Source organism: Pholis gunnellus (genome assembly GCF_910591455.1).
Source record: "Pholis gunnellus genome assembly, chromosome: 5".
Classification (NCBI taxonomy): domain Eukaryota; kingdom Metazoa; phylum Chordata; class Actinopteri; order Perciformes; family Pholidae; genus Pholis; species Pholis gunnellus.
Window position 1 is genome coordinate 3,497,102 of NC_136531.1, and position 22,571 is coordinate 3,519,672.

The 22,571-nt window shown below is 42.8% G+C and overlaps 2 protein-coding genes across 2 annotated transcripts; one reads left to right on the forward strand and one right to left on the reverse strand.

Annotated features, from left to right (window-relative positions):
- Positions 1-815: 815 nt before the first annotated feature.
- Positions 816-18,064, reverse strand: nup133 (nucleoporin 133). The gene is made up of 25 exons (XM_079158781.1): positions 17,845-18,064; positions 17,340-17,455; positions 17,123-17,226; positions 16,728-16,961; positions 16,410-16,580; positions 15,327-15,482; positions 14,295-14,365; positions 13,587-13,734; positions 12,240-12,390; positions 11,701-11,855; positions 11,402-11,493; positions 10,807-10,970; positions 10,097-10,191; positions 9,698-9,922; positions 9,490-9,612; positions 8,554-8,653; positions 7,981-8,244; positions 6,911-7,044; positions 6,162-6,320; positions 4,557-4,692; positions 3,429-3,547; positions 2,078-2,158; positions 1,911-1,975; positions 1,650-1,738; positions 816-1,077 (listed from the first exon to the last, which is right to left on the reverse strand). Exons 1-25 carry the CDS (start codon positions 17,970-17,972, stop codon positions 941-943), a joined length of 3,417 nt encoding a protein of 1,138 aa, XP_079014907.1. The 5' UTR covers positions 17,973-18,064; the 3' UTR covers positions 816-940.
- Positions 18,065-18,814: 750 nt separating this feature from the next.
- Positions 18,815-22,330, forward strand: taf5l (TAF5-like RNA polymerase II, p300/CBP-associated factor (PCAF)-associated factor). The gene is made up of 5 exons (XM_079158726.1): positions 18,815-18,951; positions 19,649-19,790; positions 19,961-20,065; positions 20,245-21,005; positions 21,230-22,330. Exons 2-5 carry the CDS (start codon positions 19,652-19,654, stop codon positions 22,025-22,027), a joined length of 1,803 nt encoding a protein of 600 aa, XP_079014852.1. The 5' UTR covers positions 18,815-18,951; positions 19,649-19,651; the 3' UTR covers positions 22,028-22,330.
- The last annotated feature ends 241 nt before the right edge of the window (positions 22,331-22,571 follow it).

Sequence of the window (22,571 nt, forward strand, 5' to 3'; positions counted from 1 at the left end):
AAATCGGACGGGCAAGAAGCCAACGGAGAGCAGAAAGAAAACGGACACATAAACCACATTCCTTCAAAGTCACTGAAGCACGCACTTGTAGTCTGAGATGTAGTGGAGTAGAATTATAAAGTAGCAGAAAATGAAAGTACCTCAAAATTGTACTTAAGTACAGTACTTGAGTGAAAAGTATTTATTTAATTTCCAACACTCCTGATTTATGCTTCTGAATCATGTTTTGACGGCTCGGAGTGTCCTTTTGTTTTCATGCTTGATTAATGTAATTTACTAATAATTAATGGACTTATGTATATAAATAAAGAACACTAAGAGGAAAACATAATACCCAACGTATCGATACATGGTGTCCCCTTATTTCGGCTCATTGTCTTTTATTTTTCACTGTTTAGTTTCTTTACTGTACTTGTAGCAAATTCTGTGTTCAAAGATTTATTTTGTTACTTATTTTTCATTGTTGCTCTGTGGCAACTGGTTTTCTGAGCCATTACGTTTGGAAGTATAGAAAAAGATAATAAAGGTGACTAGTTTCTTCTTTGATCACATGCTGGATGGTCTTCTTCTGAGGATAAATGTTGGTTTAATATCCATTACTGATTAGATAATTGATTTCAAACAACAACACTTTACCTCATTTGCACATTTTGTCTCCGTTGTTTTAAAACGGTGCTTCAGAAACGTCACTATGTCAGTAAATGACAGTTTTGTTTTTCTGAGAAAAATCTTTGTGTGAAGAATAACGTTTCTATCTGCAAAGAATATTCTTAACTATGTTTCCGTTTAAAAAACAAACAAACAAACAAACAGCAGTCTATCTACAGAAATAACACATTTATTGAGAAAAGAGGAAAATTCAAACAAATCTTGAAAATTATTAGAACACGAATGAAAGCTGAAGTGCAAAAAGCGGTCGTTACCGGGAGGTGACCAGTCGTCACATCTGGACTTCTAGGTAATGTTCATAATTAGCTCGAAGGACAAATTCAAAATAGGGTTTTGATTTCAAACCGCTCAGGTCGTCCAGCTCCAGCAGCTCTTTAACGTCGGGCAGGTACGTCTGCAGAGAAACTCCTGGAGGATAAAGAGACATGAAATATGGAGTTAAGTTTTTATTAAAGAAGTATACCCTTTGATACATGGATACGGATTTCTCAATCCAAATTATGTCCATTATATCAATTCAATGTGGCTTTATTGGCATGAAAGTAAAAAAAAAAACAATGTTGCCAAATAATGCATAATTTTTCTGTGTGTGTGTGTGTGTGTGTGTGTGTGTATATATATATATATGTATATATATATATATATTAATATTTTACCAAAATCAAACTCACATTGTCCGTCATTTATTAGAACAGAGGTAATTCAGTGCATTGCATCAGGTTAGCTAGCGAGCTACGCTAAACTTCCTTCTATAATCAGTGTTATTTATTTTATTTATGTCTGGTTCACTATATCACTGTGTTTTTAACTTCTGCACCGTTTTATGTCTCAATTCTTCTAACATTAGTTTATTCCAACCACATACTCTTGAGCCTTGTACCTAATAAAAAGTTTCTCACCAATGTCATTTGTAAATTAAATGAATCTTAGGCTTGAATCCTCCTGGCTGTACTAAACAAACCTCCGTGAACGTTTCTCACCTTCCTGGATGAGTTTGAGGAGGATCTTGACAAAGATGCTGTCTTTGGCGGCTTCCAGAGGGTCGTCGGTTCCGTCGGCCGAGGACCAGCTGGGAGAGACACGGCATCAAAGTGACGTATAGTGTTTGTGAACATGTTTATAAATCAGTGATTTTACTCTCATCTGCAAAGGGCTCTGAATTGAGTTTTCAAAACAAAAAAAACATCAAAATCAAAAATACAGTTTCCTAAACAAACAAAAACACGACTGATGGATCTTACTCGTCTCTTCTGAGCGCTTTGCCGAAGATCTCACACTTCAGCGAGTCGATGTCCTCGGCTTCCTCCTGCAACACAAACACGGAAAAAAACTCACCGAAGTTGTCTTTCAACGGCCGTCAAACCCCAACTAGCCGAACCTCCAACAGACCAATAAATCAGCAGGTTACCTCGTCGATGTACTCCAGCAGATCCAGAGCCTTTTTGAAGTCGTACTCGTTCGCTCGCCTGTTGTCGTCGCAGATGTACAGCTGAGGAGAGGAAACACTGCGGTGAGCGGAGGCTGAGTGGAGTTACGCTCAGCGTGTGAACACGATCGCTTATGGCAGTAATCTGGTTTCAGAAATGTCAACGTAAACGGGAAATATTGTTTCCTTCTCCATGTTAAGAAATTAAAAGTAAACCCACCGCAAAAATCTGATTATTTGGTCTTTAACGACTTTACTTAAAAAGATCTGTAATTGTGACATTAAAAGGTGCAAGACACGAGATTGGGTGCATTCCGATTGCCTCTCAATGGCTCTCAACAAAAGTCTATAGCAACTTGGTTGGAGAATAAAACTTCAACCAGCTGACTTCACATAGTTTTTTCGGTTGGTTACATATAAAGTGGGCTTCAGAGAACAACAACACCTGCTTTTCTGTGCATGTTAACATAGGTAATGACAGGAATGTGTTGATCTAGTTTGAAGTTTAATTCACCCAAATCACAAAACATTTCCCCTCCTAAAGGTGCCAGATACCAGATTGGGTGCATTTCATTTGCCTCTCATCGGCTCTCAACATGTCGACGGCTTTGTGAACAAAGCAACACACAGAGTGAGAGCGAACATTACTCCACCACATCTCTACATAGATCAGAGTTGTTTTGTTAACGCTCTGAATGTCAAATACAGCTCCAGTAAAAAGGTGCCCAGTTAAGTTCTGTCTGTTTTGTTGCCGCTGGTTATTAAAGTGGATGGATTATGTTACTCAATTGTCATCTAATCCAAATGTAACCATGTATTAAAGGGTATAGTTGCAATAAAAATACGACTAATAAATCTGTATTTTACAGGAGTTCCTCTGTCTGTTAAATATTACTCGTTGTGTGAATCCTTGTTGCTCCAACAAACGCGTTTCACTCCTCAAAGAACATTTGAAACGCTGATCATTAAGTATTTTAAAATGTACTTTTGTTTTAAATCCCCGTTCACCAGATCGTAATCGTCTTCTTCCCTGCCTTTGTCGCTGCATTGCAGCATATCTCGTCATGTTACCGCCACCTGTTTGTATTTGTAGGACTGTGCATTACGTCATCCGCACGGCCACGAGGACGCGCATGCATGAGATAAACAAAACGTGGGTCCCGCTCATAGAGAAACAGCATGTGGGGGTGTTCTGACGCCACTGATCCTCATATCGTCACAGATAGTCTCTACTACTGTTGAGAGGCTTCTGCCACCATCCCAACATGGCTGAGGTGAAAATAATTTTGGTTGTGTCGTTCAGTCCACGGACCGCTTTGTGCGTGTTCTTCACCTGTATGAGGTTGTGAGCGCTGAGCAGAGGCATGGTGTCGGGGTTCTGCTGCTTCTCCTCCAGCAGCTGTCGGGGCAGAGTCTCCTGATGCAGCAGGAAGCGCTCCTGCTCCACGATGTCTGATCGGACGGATAAACGACACTGTTAATCCCACAAGTGGTTTATTTGAAGCTTCTCTCCAAATCCACCGTGAAAACCGGTTGGCTGCACGCTACGAACAAGGGAATAGTCCTCTGGTGTCCTTTTATGAGCAGCATAAAACTTTCAGCGAAGCATTGAATTGTCTGTAGTTTAGTTTAGCTGAGAATACCAATGCACTATTGATTCTGTGACAAATTAAATAATGTGTCAGTAACAAATACAACTTAATTACATTGTTAAATAGGACATTGGAAAGCTAAACGATATAATGGCAGTTACAGGACCACACTCTATTATGTGACATTCTGCTGGGTTCAACTATCCTTCACTGTGCTAGCAGAGGGAGGATTGGAAGGAAGGAAAAAAGGAGCGAAGGAAGGAAGTAACAAAAGAAAGAGGATGGATGGAAGGAAGGAAGGCAGGAAACAACAAATGAAGAAATGAAATGTAAATGTGAGAGAAGAAGGAATATAGAAAGAAACAAAAGGATTAAAAGAAGGAAAAACAAAGATAAATGTGAGGGAAGAAATAAAGGTTGAGACCAGGCGGCAACCTCCGGTTCTGAAAGAGTGAAGCCAACGCTGACGTGCGTTAAAGCTGCATTCTCTCTAGTGTCCACCAGGGGGCGACTCCTCTGGTTGTATTGAAGTCTATGAGAAAATGACTACTTCTCTCTTGATTCATTACCTCAGTAAACATTGTGAACATGAGTTTATGGTCTCAATCTCTAGTTTCAAGTCTTGTTCAATACAGCATGATGTTCATTTTGTAAATTAAAAGCTAAATAATATAATGGCAATAGTTACAGGACCACACTGTAGTGGTGTCACCCCTTGCGTGTCTATTATGTGACGCTCTGCAGGTTTTTCATCAGCAGAAGCTGCGTATGGTCACATTTTTCAGTTTCCATCTGGATCAAACTGTAAAAATGATTCTGTTGTCAAACAGCGAAATTAAAAAAACTAGAAAAAGAATCGTGCGTTTTACCGTCGACTTGTTTGTTGAGTTCGTCCTCCGGCAGGTTGGATGCGAGCACCGTCAGCTTACTGAGAGCCAGCAGCGTCTTCTTCTTAACGAAGTAACGCGTCTCCATGTTGGCCTGGCTGTAGAGCGTCCGGTTGGCCTGCAGAGACACAACACAGTCCTTAGTCTTCATTATTTGGATCCCCATTAAATGTAACTAGGCAGAAGATGCTCTTCTTGGGGTCCGTCCCGTCCCGTCTTCTTGCATTCAGCGACCAATTTATTTGTAATTTTGCGGCACTGTGTTCATCGATGCTATGTAGATGTAGAGAATATATGAAGTTGTGATTAATGTTCTTTGTTTTGTACATGATGCTGGAAGATGCCTTGTTATAATGTGTGTTTGTATTCTGAACATAAAAAGGCTGAAGACATTGGTCAGTAAGAACTTTTGATTTTCAGAGCGTTTTCATTTTGCAACACCATGAAAAGTGAATAAAGTAAGAAGTGAAAAACACACAGCTGGGCTGTGTTTAAATCCAGGAAGGTTTTCGTTTTCGTTTTCTCTGTGTGTGTGTGTGTTAAACAGAGAATGTGTGTGGGGCCTTGCTGTGTGGGTGGGTTTGGGAACTGCAAACAGGAAGGAAGCTGTGCAATGTGTGTGTGTGTGTTGAATGCTTTGGGTGTCGCGATCATCAACATGTTTAACGCTGCTGAAAGAGGAAGGAAATGAGTACGTGTGTGTTTCTTCTGTTCTATACTGTGGTGACTGTAGACTATGACAGTGAGGAAGGAAGGAAGGAAGGAAGGAAGGAAGGAAGGAAGGAAGGAAGGAAGGACGGAAGGAAGATAATATAATTCTGTGTGTTCTGCATAATTTACCAACAAAGAGTTAAAAACAGAATGAAAGGAAGTGGTATGTGAGGCCATGTGTGTGTCTGTTTCATACATCATTCACTGTGCTAGCAGAAAGAGGATTGGGAGGAAGGAAGGAAGGAAGGTAAAGGAGAAAGAAGAAGGCATATAGAAACAAAAGAAGGATTAAAAGAAGGAAAAACAAAAAGGTAAATGAGAGAGAATAAAGGAATGAAAGACAGGTAAAAGGAAAGACAGGAAAGAAGGATGGAAGGAAAGGAAAGAAGAAACAAAGAAAAAACAGCTGAGGAAACAAAAGTTAAAGGTGAGAGAAGAAGGAATGTAGAAAGAAATAAAGGATTAAAAGAAAGAAAAACAAAAGAAAGAAGGGAAGGAAGGAAAGCTATGGAGGGAAGGAAGGGTGGGTAAAAGGGAGGATGGGGAAGATTGTAAGGGAGGAAGAAAAGAGGACCGATGAAGACAGGAGGGAGGAAACAAAAAGAAAAGGGAGCAAAGAGGGAAGGAAAAAAAATGAGGAAGCATGAAGATGAAGAGAGACAGATTTAGGAAGGACGGGTGAGGAAGATGGGACAGAAGAAGAACAATAGTTAAGGGAGGAAATACATGAAGAAGCCATCGGGTATAGAGGAAGTATAAAAGAGTAAGTGTGTGTGCTTTTTTAGCTTTTATACTGAGAGAGGATGTGGTTTTGGTTTTGTGCTGAAGTGCGAAACAAGCTGTGTGTGTGTGTGTGTGTGTGCGTGCGTGTCGTACACTGCAGTAGTCGTGCACGTGGATGTGGTGCAGCCAGCTTAGGTGCTGGTGCGACTGCAGGAAGCTGGCCAGCTGCTGGTGCTGAGCGGCCGGCTGTGACAGCAGCTTCCCCCTCTTCCCCTTCTCCATGTACCAGCGGAACAGGAAGTCAGCAAAGTTCTGTGGCAGGAAGTGACACGTGGGACAAAGAGGAAGTTGGTTGAGCGGTGTGTAAAAAAACATGAAAACAAAAGTGTTGCAGTTACATGTAAATCCAAAATGTACACACACTTAGTATCACACTTAGTACGTTTTGTGGGATAAAACTTTCTGGTTTACTAACCCTCCAAAGATAGAACTAATTAAAATAAAGCATTGAACAGGAGACGCTCCGGTTCTGAAAAGTGAAGCCGATGCTGAAATGTCTTAAAGCTGCATTCTCTCTAATGTCCACCAGGGGGCGACTCCTCTGGTTGTATAGAAGTCTATGAGAAAATGACTACTTCTCTCTTGATTTGTTACCTCAGTAAACATTGTAAATGTGAGTTTATGGTCTCAATCTCTAGTTTCAAGTCTTCCTCAAAGCATTCCACTGTTGGTACATCGTGTGTGTTAGTCGAGTCTGTGTGTGTTAGTAGAGTCTGCTGTGCAAACAAAGCGGGGACCCGTGCATTAAAACATTGCTCCACAGCCCTTCCAGTTGTCAAAAGCTCCTTTAACACGCTAACCTATTATTTCTCAAAGAGGTCCCTTAGCGTTTCTGGTTTTACCTGGTCTGCGAACTTGGTCATGTAGTGCTGCAGGCGGCTCTGGTTGTCGGTCTGCTCACACATCTGAACCAGGATGTCGAAGTCACAGTACTTCTCAGCAAGCGCTGCCACCCACTGGTACTGACCCAGCTCCACTGCAACACATAACAACTGCACAGTGACAACTCCGAAAGTAAAATACACAAAACAATCTCCCGATACACTGGGACAGCTTCAAATACACAGACTTGATGTCAACACACATTCAAAGCTTGTTGAACTGTTTTTTACTATAGATTTTGGCCTTATCGGTTTCTTTAATCCACATTTTAACTGTTTTTAAACATGAAAATAGACCACGCTCATTAGTTTCTGCCTTTGTCTAAGTGTAAATAGCTTTAATTCCTATTTTCTTTATACATAAAATGTAATTTTATGTTCTTTATGTTTATGTTTTTTATTACATACAATTGTTCTAGCACCTCTCGAGGATCTTCAGCAGCAGAATACTGGGAACTCTTGATGTAGTTACAGCTGCTGTTAATCACAGTTTAGATTTTTTTAAAGTGCTTTCATGCTGATACATTTCTTTACATAGAGATATAGAGATATAGAGATATATATATATATATATATATATCTATATCTATATCTAAGTTGATGTTTATGGTTACTGATATTTTAATCTAATTTCAAGTGAAGTTTAAAGTCAACTGTTATATTATTATATTATATTTGCTGTTGCTGTTTTTGAAACATTAATTTTTAAATCTCCTGCTCAGTACATACTTTCGGCTAAAACCCTAATAATGAAATTTATGGGATCTCATAGGACCAAATATTGGTCAATACATCATTATTAGGCTTTTTAAAAATATGTTTTGGGCATTTTTGCCTTTATCTGACAGAGTCAGAGAGAAACAGGAAACAAAAAGGAACGACCTGCAACAGAGTGAAACAGAACCGGTAACGTTGTGGTTGTACAGCGTGTGTCATTAGAAGCTTTAAACTTTTAAACATGGCCATCAGTACGGGCAGGACTCTAGTTTGAGATGTCAATGATTCAAATCTTATTCCATCATTAGACTTACACAGCGGGGCCAGCAGCTCGGAGCGCCGCTGGCTGTACTCCATCTCCAGGCTGTTATACCGCTCCTGTTGGGCCCCCGGGGGCCTCTGCTGCTGCAGGGAGGTCAGCTGGGCCACGTAGCCGCCAAGGTAGATGTCCAGCAGCGCCACCAGCTGCTCGCAAAGGGCGCTGCGCAGCTCCGAGTCGGCGTGCGGGTAAACCGAGCGCAGGATGATGTCATGCTGGCGGGAAATGACGGTGCGAACGCCGGCAACAGCGCCTGACGCTGTGAGGAGAGAAGACACACGTTTAATACGTTATCCTACTACAAAAAACACTTTCACAGGGAACGACTTCTTCATACAGCAATGATAGAAACAAGAGATCAACTGGACATTTAAAAATAAAAAACACCAATATTTAGGAGCGTATTTTCAGTCACAATGTTTAGATGACGACATGAAGGGAACTGAGGAGTTTCTGACCATCAGCAGCACCAAACTATGAGCATCTTGGGGCAGTTACAACAGCAACATGCAGTCAGGCTGCAGCGACCTGAAGCTGCTGCTAGAAGACTGAAGAATTAAAGGTGTACCTGTCCATGGGATGTACTCCGGCTCTTCAGAAGAGCTTTCAGACGCTCTGTACATGAAGGCCTTCGTCTCCCTGTACTGACCAGCAGCCTGCAGCATGTCCTACACACACACACACACACACACACACACACTACAATTATTAGCATTTATTTTCCCCACTGAGATCTTTACTGGCAAAACATGGTAACAACAAAAAATTGACAAACAAACTAAACAAAATCTGTTTGGGAAGTACGTTACATTTACAGTCTTTATTTACCGCTCCATTGCGAGGTTGCGTCTTTTAAGTAAATCCCCCCCCCCCATTGTTCTTCTTCCTTTAGCTTCTCCTAGTCGAGCCATTGGTCCTTTGACTGTGGTGCTATCTTTTCCCAATTCCTGGTAATAGCTTTTTTGCTTGCCACTGGCAGTATTTTGACCACAGGCTGTATATAAGAAGTGGACGTAGTCACCGTGACGTCACCCATTGGTTTGTGGACTACTGGAGATTGGTATTTTTAATGAGGTAATAAATCAAGAGAGAAGTAGAGTCATTTTCTCATAGACTTCTATACAACATGAGGAGTCGCCCCCTGGTGGACATTAGAGAGAATGCAGGTTTAAGACACTTCAGCAGAACTGGAGGTTGAAGCCTGATTTTAACCAAATATCTTCCTCTTCCCATCACACTTTCTTCAGAGACATTATGGAGATAAAGTACCAAACAACTCTTAGGGACCCTAAATCCTAGTACTTGTTGAAGCACTTTACATAAAGTTATTTTCTGACATTTCCAAATAAAATGTGATAACGTTCATGACTTTTCACTTGTAAAAATGAAACAGATCAACTATTTTACTTCTCTAAATTACTTAGTTTCGTTTACTTTTTAATATTTGTTTTCCTCCCTCTTTGGTTACACAGATCACGCTTTATGATACCATGAATATGTTTACCTTAATGATGTTGTTGACGGTGAGAACCACTTCGGCCCACTGCACAGAGTCGACCGGGTTCTCCTTCAGACTCCGCTCCTCCTCGTCCAGCAGACAATCGAACACCGAGGAGATCTGAGACACCTGCGGGTGCAACGGAAACAAAAGATTGAAATCATCTTCCCCACACCACCTGGATCGTCAGAGCAGAACACCGTCAGACACGAACCTCTCTGAAGAAGACGTCGGCGGCAGTGAGGCTGGGCGGTACGGCGGCGTTGTTCCTCTGTAGCGCGATGCCGATGGCCCGGTTCACCAGCTCGCCGTGTTTGGTGTGGTGGTTCTTCAGCAACATCGCTGCCTGAAGCTTCTCGGCGTGTTCACACAGCAGCAGGCGTGTCGCCATGGAAGACGAGCGCACCGGCACGTGGCTGAGACGGTCCAGCAGACCCACCTGATGAAAGAACAGAATCCTGAAATGAGCACGGCTCTGAAATATGATTGGTTTCTTTCAGATAACACAGGCTGGATTCATTGTCAGACCACTACTAAAGCTCTGTGCACCATTATTTCTCATATTTAAGATATGTGTGTGTGTGTGTGTGTGTGTGTGTGTGTGTGTGTGTACCTGGAGCAGGAAGTCCATGAAGCAGCCATGGGCCTTCATCTTGTCCTCCAGCTGGTGGAGGATGATGAGGGAGGTGAGAGGAAAGCCGGCGCTCTCTGGAGGAACAGAAACAGAAAAAGTACAAACTGTTTAAATTAGACGTTCAAGGAACTTTAATTAAATGACTATTTGGTCCCTGAATTAGAAATCGTTACGCAAAAACAGCTAATTATTCTAATTACATTTTTTACTGTGATTCATTTTCTTTTGTGAAGTTAAGAAAAAGAAATATGGACGAGTAGGTTTGAGGATATTCAAGGAATATATATCTGAGGGACCTGAGGTAAGTAAAATAATATACATTTAAAAAGACAAACATGTTATTAATGTATGTCGTATTAATGGAGAACCCCGTGACTAGAAACTGAGAAAATATCTCCTGCAGTCTCTGCTTTCAAGTAATATCTTAATGTAACATATGACACAAATATCTTTAAACTTACTGAAAGAATTTAGTGGAATTACAGTAAAAAAAACTGAAAGGTATTTTTAGTTCTCTCGCTCTCCCAATAATTTGTTTCATGACAAAAACTAATTTGTTATTGACAAAAATGACAACCGTCTTTGTTTATTATAAATATAAGCACTATATGTTTCATATGTAAAGAGATGCTACACCCGGCACCAGGTTTTTTAAGGGCCTCTCTCCCTCCCCGTCTCCCCCTCCTCACCGTCGGGGACAGACTCGGCCCAGCGAGGGTCGGAGGCCGGGTAATCGTCCACCAGGTCCAGGTTGATTCGAGTCACCACGCCGTCCAGCTCGGCTCCCTCCTCACCGTCACCGTCGGCGGGGAAAAACCCGTCTGTGACCGTCTGAGCGCCCACCAGATCGTTGCTGACAGAGGAAAATAAATAAAGTTAATTTATATTTATAGAATCACAGCGACTAAATCCTTTCTAAATCCTAAGTAATGCTGCTTCAGTCTAACAACTATTGATATGAGTTATTTTGTTCAACAATAAGTGAACACCAAACTCAATTAAATGTTTATTTGAAGTCCAAAGTGATGAAAAACAGCCAAATGCCTCCATACAACATGATGCAGAGAAAGAGAACTTTGTGAAGCTTGTTTGAGGTTTTCACTTGATCGGTGAAATGATTTAGTAATAATTTAAGCACTTGATTAAACACAAAATGTGTAACATGTGTCACTAAAAACACGGATTCCTTTGTGTGAAACCAGCAGCCAACTGGTCCCGTTTTCCAGAACATCAATAAAAGATTTTGTTTCTTTACGTTACGAGTCCAGTTATTTATTGACGTACCGGCAGAACTGCAGGAAAGCCGTCTTCAGGAGTTTGGTCTTGTCCTCCTGAGCTACAGGCTCTGCTCTGGTTGGAGTCTCCATGACTGAAACCTTAAACATAAGAAAACAAAACCAGAAATGCATTTTGAATTCAGTCAACATCAGAAGCATAGTCACATGGTTCAGTAGATTTTCCTTTCTCATAACTGGATTATTAATGTGTGAATAGTTAGATGCAAACGTCTTGACAAAGACTGAATCCTGACTAGAATATCTTACAGATATTGTGTAAATTAATAACTGTTAGTTAAGTTTCACCTCCGGAGCTGCACTCAGCGAGGAGCACAGCGAGTCCTCCATCGTCTCCGGCAGGATGGAGGCGCTCTCCCGGGCCACCACCGCCACCAGGCCGCTGTTCTGGGAGAAAAACACGGGCAGGTTGGCGCAGCAGCCTCCTCCACGAACACCGTCACCTGGACGGACAGAGAGAGAAACATCATCAGTCAGACATTCAGAGTGTTCATCGTGGGGTTTCGTTCTTTCTATCATGGGTCAATAAATAATGACATCGTCATTTACAATTAAAAGAGGTAAATTTACAGTTGAATTCTGTCTTCTTACACTTTATTATTTATTTATTACTCACTTGTTGGTTTTTTACAATTTACTCTATGTTCCCTGTGCGTAATTACTTGTAACATTTTAAATAACTGACTTCTTAAGCATCATTTAAGTCGTATAAACTGTAATTCCATCACTCTCCATTTTATAATATCTCACCCAACAGCATTATTACACTAATCCGATTGTGCTCTGATACTGTGGAGCCAGAGAGCAGCGAACGATCCTCTACTCACCGGGCGAGTTGAAGCTGATTTTCTCATCGGGTAGTCCTCCCCTGCTGGTTCCCGTGGAGCAAGCGAACACCAGCTCCTCGGTATACAGGAAGGCGGTGGAGCCGGGGGAGCGCGGCAACGCCAGCCGAGTGGCCTGCAGAGCCTCCTCACTCTGGCAAAACAAGACATTAAAAAGGAAAAAGTATCAGCGTGCTTCTTCTCAAGTAAAACCCGAGGAAATCATCGTCCTCTCAAGGATCTTCATACCACCCCGTCATAAATTCAAACCAGTGACTGCCTGCATGTCGTAAAGTGAGCACTAAATGTGCCATTAACACTCGTATACCAAACAATTTATTGATTAATTTTCCACCATTGTTGAGATGGAACAGAACAGGACTTGTGGGGAGAGAGAAGGAAACCAGAAATGGTGAAACAATGACATGCGATTGGTCGACACGTCACGTCATCCGGCTAGTTTCATTTGTGTTTCGGGCATCAGTTTGTAGCTTCAGGCCTACGACTTCCATGGAAAATGACTTTCAGGCTGTTGCTTTGTCATAGTGTGAATGCAGCATAAAAGGGTCATTAATAAAAAATACTACGTTTTATACTGAACCTTTAGTAGTATCTAGCTACTAAGATGGTTTCAGTTGCATTTGTGCAAGTTTTACTGCCACTAGAATACTATGACAAAGGAAGGAATTTGTGTTTTTTAGAAAAGTCTGGATTCAGGGTTTTCAAACTGTGAAGAGAAGGAAGGGGGAAACACGAGGCAACGATATGTGTGAGGTGAGAAGGGACGGGTGCGTGCTGGTTTGTCTAAAAACAGCAGTGAGTTAGTTGTAGTTTGGGCCGTTCATCAACACAAACAGATTATGCAGGAGAGTTACGGTCCTGTAAAACCCTGAACACCCAAATGCTGACATGATGCACATATTTCATATAGTGTGACTTACACTGTCCAAGGATGTCCGTGTCTCAAATGTCCAATAAATCCACTTTAGTAATAAAAGAAACTTCAGAACTTGCTTAAGAATCTTTTAGAGTATCTTCAGTCAGTCAGTTGTCTCTTGTGTTTTTCACGGGGACTGTTTCTTTGTTAGAAAGTAGTTTGAATTCTGGTCCACTAGTCTTGTGTTGCCTTGTTGCTGTTTTTTTTTTCTCTTCTTCAAATGAGTGAAAAGCAATCCATCTCAACTGTACTGGAGTAAAGACAGAAAAACCTCATCACATAAAACTAAAACTGTCTGCATCGACAGATGCCTGAACCTTTTTGTATCTGAACCTTTAACAGATCCAGTAAAGACGACTCCCTGACGAACAGAATCTGAATCCAACCCCTGCAGGATCGGGATCAGGACTGACCTGGAATGGAGGGTTGTACTTGGTGACTTCCACGGTGAACTGGTCGGAGATGGCGGCTCCGTTGTCCTGCAGGGTGACCAGGCAGTAGTAAGCCAGGCAGGGAGTGTCTGAGGGGTGCCAGGCTACAGCCAAAACCACCAGGCCGGCTCTGAAAACACAAAGACTCCGGCTCAGTTCGGCCTCAGATCTACTTGGTATGTCTTTATTTAAAAAAAACTAATAATATCTTACATAAATCCTGCAAGATGGTATCAGGTTCCCTGTGTATTTCATATGCTTTGCAGCTATAAGTATGTTAATTCTACTCCTTTAACTTCTTTCTGGATTTCTGGATTCTTCCTTCAGTCACAGATTATCTGTGATTATAAACTTGAATTTTAAACCTCATGCTTTCATTTGTCTCCTCGCAAGACGGTTTTATTTCCCTCTACCTCCTATTCACTGAGCTGGATTTAAGAGGTTATACATCACATTCAGATGGGGGGGGGGGGGGGGGGGATTAATAATAATAATTAATAGAAAGACATTGTTCAGTAGGGAGACTTTTAAATTGACAAAATGTCATCAAAGTTTAAATACAGCAAAGACAACTTAAGATCTTTTATTCTGAAGTGTAAAACAAGCAGGAAGTTGTGCATGTATATATAAACACACACACACACACACACACACACACACACACACACACACACACACACACACACTCACTGGCTGTGCTTCATGTCCAGGTACGTCACGTTCGCTCCCTCCTTCAGCTCCTCGTAGTTGTTCTCTGACCCCTGGTGGGAGACGAATGTTAAGAAATCACGACGGACATTCGCAGTATTGAAATGTTCTAAAGATATTCTGATCGATGTGGCTGCCAACAAGCGGTAGAAATGATGGAAGTCAAGAGTTTAACTGAGGATTTGATTGAATAAAAAAAGAGCTTTAACTGTATTTTGAGTTACAGTTTTACCTCCTGCTAAAATATAAAATATACGTTCACTAACATTGTGTGATGGGCTTTGTACATGTACTCAAGTACTGTACTCGAGCACAATTTTGAAGAATATATACTTGTACTCGACTACGTCTCAGAGGGAAATATAGTATTCTTTTGACCACTTCATTTATCTGACAGCTTTGGTTACCGGTTACTTTAAAAATCTGATTTAACATTTGAAAGAGTGCATTGTAAAATAAATAAACAGATTTGTGCTTAAAAGATTAGTCCGTCATCAAAAAAATGAATGTAACACTGTTTTGATACACATTTGATGGTTTCAGCTTCTCACATGTCCCGTGAATCTCCTCGTCTTCAATGATAAGATGAATGAACTGAAACATTTTGAGGTTTGGACCGTTGGTCGGACTAAACGAGACATTTTAATAATAATAAATAATCAGCAGATTAATCCAGAATGGAAAGTTGCAGCCATTATAAAAAAAACCCCAGCTTAAACATCAATGCTTAAGTAATAATATACAATAGTGTGTACGTGTCATTGGTAACACTATATAAACTAACAAGGCTTTGTTTCTGCTTCAAGTATTTCTACTTTTAATACTTTAAGTACATTTTCCTGATTATGTTCACATACTTTATGTGCACAACATTTACTTGTGAAAGAGTATTTTCACAGTGTGGCATTAGTACTTTTACTGAAGTACAGGATCTGAATACTTCCTCCACCGCTGTACGACACTGAATCAGACCGATAAACGGTACACTTTCTTTTTTCTCTCTCTCGTACTGACCCAGATGGCGTCGGCGATGCTCTCGGTCAGCGCTCGCTGGGCGTCCCAGCTGAGGATCTGGTGCTCCCAGCTGTCGTCCACCTCCCATTTACTCAGACTGGAGCTGGTCAGCGTGTAGAGGCTGCTGGCTCCGCCCACCCACAGCACACTGTGGAGCTGCAGCAGACAAACAGAAGTGTTTCAACTGGAGCTACAGCTGAGGCTTCATCTGGAACTGTTTGTCGGACATTATGGGAATATTAATATATATTAGAGGTGTTGAAACAGGCAGACGGCTCAGACTAAATCGGTACAGAAATCCATTCATTCCATCCTCCGTCAAAATATTAAATAGCAACAAGTAGTCGTAATAAATTATGTAGTTTAATTAGGGACTAATATTGTTTGACTTTTCATGCCACTTTCTACTTCTTCTCCAGCACATCTCAGAGGGAGATATTGTACTTTTCTTCTCCACAACATTTATCTGACAGCTTTAGTTACTTTACAAAGTCACTTTACTTATTACATTCCTGAAACAGCCAAACGTACCAATTATTCTTTTGTCAGAGCATTTGACTCATTGATTGCTGTCTGGATGTGATGAGAATTTCAACAAATATAACAATAACAACCCTAGATTTAAATACATTTTACTGATATTTACATACTTTTACCGAACTAACTGAGGACTTTTACTTGTAGCAGAGTGATCTTACAGTGTGGTATTAATACTTTTACAGAAGTAAAAGATCTGAGTACTTCTTCCACCACAGGTCGGAAACATGGAAGTTCCAAGCAACCTCTACAGTATTATTAAAAGGTGATACAACCCAAAGTAAGCTTGTTTTGGAACAGATCCTTTTAATTTGGTTACTAATGAATTGTTACCAATATATATAGTTTTTACAGTTTAAAATGTTGGTTACATATGCCTGTAAACATTGCAGAGCCCTGCCCGTTAAAATATGTGACATTTGTAAAGCTGGATTTAAGGAGGACTTTTGAGTCCTTCAATGAGGAGCTTCTGTAGCAGGTTATCTACATTTCTGACCACCACCCACTGAACTCCACTTTACGGTGAAATCTGTCAGCAGGACTCACTGTGTCGTTGGCTGGCGGGGAGAGGATGCCGAACAGGCTGGAGACACGGCGTCCGATGCCGGAGAGCATGCCCTGACCCTGCTGCAGCGCTCGGTACTGCAGCTTCCCCGAGGAATCGGCACTCGCCCTCAACAGCCGACCCTTCATTGAGGACAGGACGAAGCTTCCACCCTGAGAGAGGGGAGAAGGGTCAGAAATAAAGACACAGAGATAATAAGTGATGCATCTGTGATATGGATTCACTAGTAGCTGCTGTATTAAGAGTCAGGTTCAAGGTTTCAGCTGCAAAGACATCAAAATAAAATCAGATTTACTTACATTGACGGCAACAACAAAGTTGCAGAGATCTCCCAGGTCCACGTCCGTCTCGGTGTAGTTGCCCTCCTGGGCCAGGCTGGTCCACAAGCGAGCCGTTCCCTCCGCAGCCACGGCCAGAACGGAGATGGACTGAACGGGGGCCGTCTCCAGAGGAGCGGCGGACGAGACGGCCACGAGGTCGGCTGTGTAGTTGTACTCACTGCTGGGCAGCTGCAGCTCCTTACACACTGACAGCTGCGGGAGAACACACAAGAGAGTGGCTGGATTATAAGACTTCAATGAATAATCTGTGAGAGTTTCCTCTAAATTAACAACCACATAAGCAAGACTAAAGCAGCAAGGGGGACGTCTGGAGCGTGTTTACAGCTTTTTATTTTCTGGATCTTCATCTGTACCTTGGCCACAGCGGTCTGGCAGATCTTCCAGAGGATCAGTCTCTCTCCACAAACCATCCAGGCCCAGCCGCTCTCATTCACCTTCACCGAGATCTGGTCATCAACTAGAGGGACCGACCCACACACAGAATTGTTCAGTGGCTTTCAGAGCTTTTAACAAACATTGACTAACAGAAAAAGAGGCATCAACGGGAACATGAACTTAATGTTTCTTTACCATCAGCCATCGTCAGTGCCTCCATCACTTTGACCGGCAGCGACGAGCCGAAGGTTTGCACGTCATAGTTGACTGAATCTGCAGCTGAATGGCTCTGCACTCTGGTGGGTGTTGACCTGATGGAGAGAGATTTAGAGTTCAACAGATCCTCAGGAGCAACAGCGGAATATCACTGAGCTGTGACTACTTTGGTGCTGTTGAACTGCAATACACTATATTAAGATAGGTGTTTAATATTAACCCTCATTAATATAAATGGGGTGAACAAAAAATAAGAGGAAGAAAATGATTGCAACTCAAGAGCATCACAAACTACATCCTCCGAAATTGACATGGAGTTAAATAAAAATACAAAAAACTGACACATGAAGGGAGGGTTTACAACAGGATTATTGTATTTGACTCCATTAGATGTATCTAGGTGGGCCGAATAAAATGGCAGTTGAGTATATATACATATACACACAAAACACAGCTAAACCGTCCGTTCAGTGCTCCCACTCACCTCGCCGACAGCGGCGTCCTGCGCGGGGAGAACATCAGACTAGCGGCCGCACCGGAGACGCTCTTCCTCCCGGTGGTCCTGCCCTGCTGCCGGCGGCCGGAGCTCGGGTTGGCGCGGGGGGTAAACATGCCGATACCGCGTACTGCTCAAGAGTAGAGAAATATGTACGAAATTAACCGTAAATAACTATATTTACACCGCTAGAAAACTCACTGAAGAATCCTCCTCCAAACAGCGCGCGGTGCAGTCGCTCGAAATATGCGTCATCACTGTGTCAACGGAAAGTCCCGCCCATCGCAAAAACGGCTTCTTTTTTTTTTGTTAGAATTTGTTTTTTTAAAGAAACTTGACAACAAAAACATTAACTATCGGTCTGGAAATACGTTGTGTTATCATTCATTCATTTTTTAAAATATTTTTATTTTATTTTATTGAATATAATTTTACTTTTTACTCTACTATATTTGTCGGACAGCTTTAGTTACTTTTGTCAATACAAAATATAATCGAAAAATAATATTAAATGTATTATTTATTACAGCAGAATGACAGTGAGCACTGCGAACTACTCCTACAAGTTGACATTTTCATTAATATTATTTGCTATTTAGTGAATGACGTCCACTGGCGCAGTGCAAACGAACTCAAAAAGTTAATGTTATCAAGTATTATTTCAATATCTGAGACTAACTAATTATTTTATTTTATTTTATTTTATTTTATTTTATTTTATTTATTTATTTTATTTATTTTATTTATTTTATTTATTTTATTTATTTTATTTATTTTATTTATTTTATTTATTTTATTTTAAATGTATTTTATCTCAAAAGAAGAAGAAGAAGCCGACCGATCCAGACATAGCTAGTAGACTGTCGCTACATTTACCTTGTGGATGCTAACGGTGAAGCCAGGAGGACGAGTAGATTCACGATAGCTGTTACCCATCAGAGATGAAAGCGAGCTAGCTAGCTAACCTGTAGCTAACATGATTTGATGGAGGCTTACCGGGGCGGCAACGTAGTTTCAGCTAGGATACATTAGCATTAAACCCTCACTAGCTTGCACACAGTAACGGAGCACGGAGAGGAACCCGCACGATATGCAGTGAGTACCGATATACGACCCGGTGGTGCTACGGAACCGGATCAATCCCGCTAAAAGTTTGGGGCCGCCAGGCCCGCCGCCACTGGCGCTGTTAGCCGGTTAGCTCAGCTCAAGGCACCCTCCTCTAATGGGGAAACTAGCCCGCCTTTTAGATGGATTTAACGCGTTAATAATGCGTTGTTTCGAGCTTCCACATTCGTTGCATGCTAGCGCTTATGTTAATATTGTCAGAAAAGGTGTATTTCCTTCACAACCAGCTCTGCTCCCAGTAGACCACACAACACCAAAAACACTAAATATAAATACACTACAATACTACAACTATTCTGTCTGTATGTATAATATTTGAGTTATTATCCAGTTAATATTCTTTACTATTTCATTACTTAGTTAGAATACTTTTTGATCTTGTTTTTTACTATTTCTCTTCTTTGCACTATCCACTATGCTGCTGTAATCCTGTAAATTTCACTTTATAACGGATTATCTTATCTTTAATGCTTCAGTAAACACATTAGCTCACTTCTTTGCTAGCTAGTTTGCGAAGTTACTGGAAAGATGTTTAATATTAATATTGCCATGTAGATGATGATGAGCCTAAAAACAACCAACCCAGTCTGTCCAACCAGTGTGGTGTGATGTGCAGGTGACTTCTCCTCTCAGGTGTGTGTGTGTGACACTTGTTTGTTTTTTTCAGGTCATGAAGCGGGTTCGCACTGAGCAGATCCAGTACGCCGTGGCTCAGTACCTGAAGCGGAGGCAGTATGTGGACACCGATGGCTCTCTGAAAGGAGCCAAGCTCTTCCAGTCTGCGGAGGAGATGGCTGCCAGTCTCACAGGTGAGATGACTGCAAAGATGGTGGTGTATATCATTTGATGCATTATTATAAATTAAAGGCCCTACATACCCGCACAGGTGGTTTTTTTTAATCTATTGTGGCTGATCGGCCCTGCTTTGTGCCAAGCTGATTTTTATTTTCTTCATCTCTCTCTCTCTTCCTCTGAGCAGTGCAGACAGAGTCGGGGTGTGCCAACATCGTGTCTGCTGCACCCTGCCAGTCTGACCCACAGCAGTATGAGACTCAGTACTCCCGGCTGCGCTCCTTTCTGTCAGGTATTCCATGATTCACAGTCCTGCTGCATTGTCACTGAATTCCTGTTTACCACATTAACAACAGTCACCGGTTTAAATGTCTGCTCAAGATTGTTTTCGAAAATGGCGTCCACCAAATCATACGTACACGTCGTCTTTGGATTCTACCCTCACAATCCTTTTCGTTTCCCATAAATCAGAAACAGATATATCCTGGGCGAAGGAAGTGAGCAGCATTCTCTACCCGCTCTTCGTCTACCTCCACCTGGACTTGGTGCACTGCGGCCTGAAGGGGGCGGTAGATGGTTTCTACAGTCGTTTCCACGGCGCCTTTCTTCAGGACAGCGAGCAGCGCGCCACCATAGAGCAGCTCCGCCATGTTCTCACTGCTCAGGATGTCGCAGCCAACCCCAAGTTGAGTGCTTTCCTGGAGCACAAGTACGTGGTTCACCTGACGGAGCCGGCCTACAGCTACCTGCTGCGTTACCTGCAGAGTGAGGACAACAGTGGCCTCTGCAGGGCCCTGAGCACACACCTGCAGGTGGAGGTCACCGCCTCGAGGCGCACAGACTACCAGCTGTATGGAGCAGCTGGCGGGGCTACCGCCGCCCCAAACTCCACCTCCTCCTGGGCGGGGGTGGACGGGGCGGAGGGTGGCGAGGGGGTGGAGGTCCCTGCAGGGATCCCACAGAGCGAGGTGGCCCTGGAGACTCTGCAGGACTGCATCAAGAAGGTCCGTGAGGGGCCCCCCACGCTCACTACAGTGTGTTTTTACGCCTTCCACCACACGGAGCAGTCGTTGAACACCGCAGAGGTCTCGGCCGACAGTCGGCTGCTGGCCGCCGGCTTTGACAGCTCCACGGTGAAACTGTGGAGCCTCCGAGCCAGAAAGCTGAAGGCCAAACCGCATCAGGCTGATGTGTCGCTCATCCACCTGGCCTGTGACGTACTGGAGGAGGAAGTGAGTTGACTGAAGGGATAAATATCTGATGGTTGTTTCAAGTGGCTTCAATGTGTTTAATCATGTGAAAACATCTTGGTTTCAGTCTGTAAAAGTAACTACAACTTCAGATTGATTAAATTGTGTTTTATTACATACATAACATTTTAACTCGCATAAAGTAAAAAAAAAAATAATAATAACGGAGTCGGGTAATGTCAGATGTCACTTTTGTTTCTCGTCAGGCGGATGAAGAAGACGGCTCCGGCAGCGAGATAAAGACTCTGCGAGGTCACAGCGGCCCGGTGTTTCGTACCGCCTTCCTGACGGACAGCTCCGGCCTGCTCTCCTGCTCTGAGGACACAACCATCCGCTACTGGGACCTGAGCAGCTTCACCAACACGGCGCTCTACCAGGGCCACGCCTACCCAGTGTGGGACGTGGACGTCAGCCCCTGCAGCCTTTACTTCGCCAGCGGCTCCCACGACCGGACGGCCCGCCTCTGGACGTTCTCCCGCACCTACCCGCTGCGGCTCTACGCCGGGCATCTCGCTGACGTCGACTGCGTCAAATTCCACCCCAACTCCAATTACCTGGCCACCGGCTCCACAGACAAGACTGTCCGGCTGTGGAGCACCCAGCAGGGAGCGTCCGTCCGCCTCTTCACCGGCCACCGTGGCCCCGTGCTGTCGCTCGCTTTCTCACCTAACGGGAAGTACTTGGCGTCCGCCGGCGAGGACCAGAGGGTGAAGCTGTGGGACTTGGCATCAGGGGCGTTGTTCAAAGACCTGCGAGGACACACCGACAGCGTCACCAGCCTGTCCTTCAGCCCGGACAGCAGCCTGGTGGCGTCGTCCTCTATAGACAACTCAGTCCGGGTGTGGGATATCCGCAACTCCCACGGAGGGACGCCAGCCGACGGCTCGTCTGGCGAGCTGGTGGGACTGTACACTGGAAACACCAGCAACGTGCTGAACGTCCAGTTCATGGCCTGCAACCTGCTGCTGGTGACGGGAACTGCACAAGAGAAAGCAGAACAGTAGCCACAGCTGTATCTTTTTTTGTGTTGATGTTTGGGAGAAAAGCTCGAATATCTCCAGAAGTGTGTTTGACATTTGTCTGTCACCAATTTTCTTCCTTAACCCAACCAAGGAGGTCAAAGGCCACCACCTGCACAGGAGTCAGGTTTTTCTTTTAGTTCTTGGCATAAAGCAGTCTCCTTTTCAAACTGGCTTAGATGTTCAGTTATAGATCAATTATCATTTGTCCTTGGTGGTGTTGTCTAATTACCAAAGCTCCTTTACTAGATGTCAGTATTAAATAAATAAAAAGTTTTGGTTCCAGTGTCTTGGTGGTTGAAAGCTGTTTACTCTGCTGTCATGCACACGTTGTATTATCTACAACAGCAGCATATGACTGTTTTTCTTGTTAAATAAAAAAAATCAGTTCGACCCAAATAGGAGATGAAAATGTTTATTTGCTGAACTGAGAAATCAACCAAACGGACACAAAACTTGGTTTTGTTGCACTGATGAGTATTATGGGATGAACTGTTCCCTTGTGTTCAGAATATCAGGAGTACCCTCT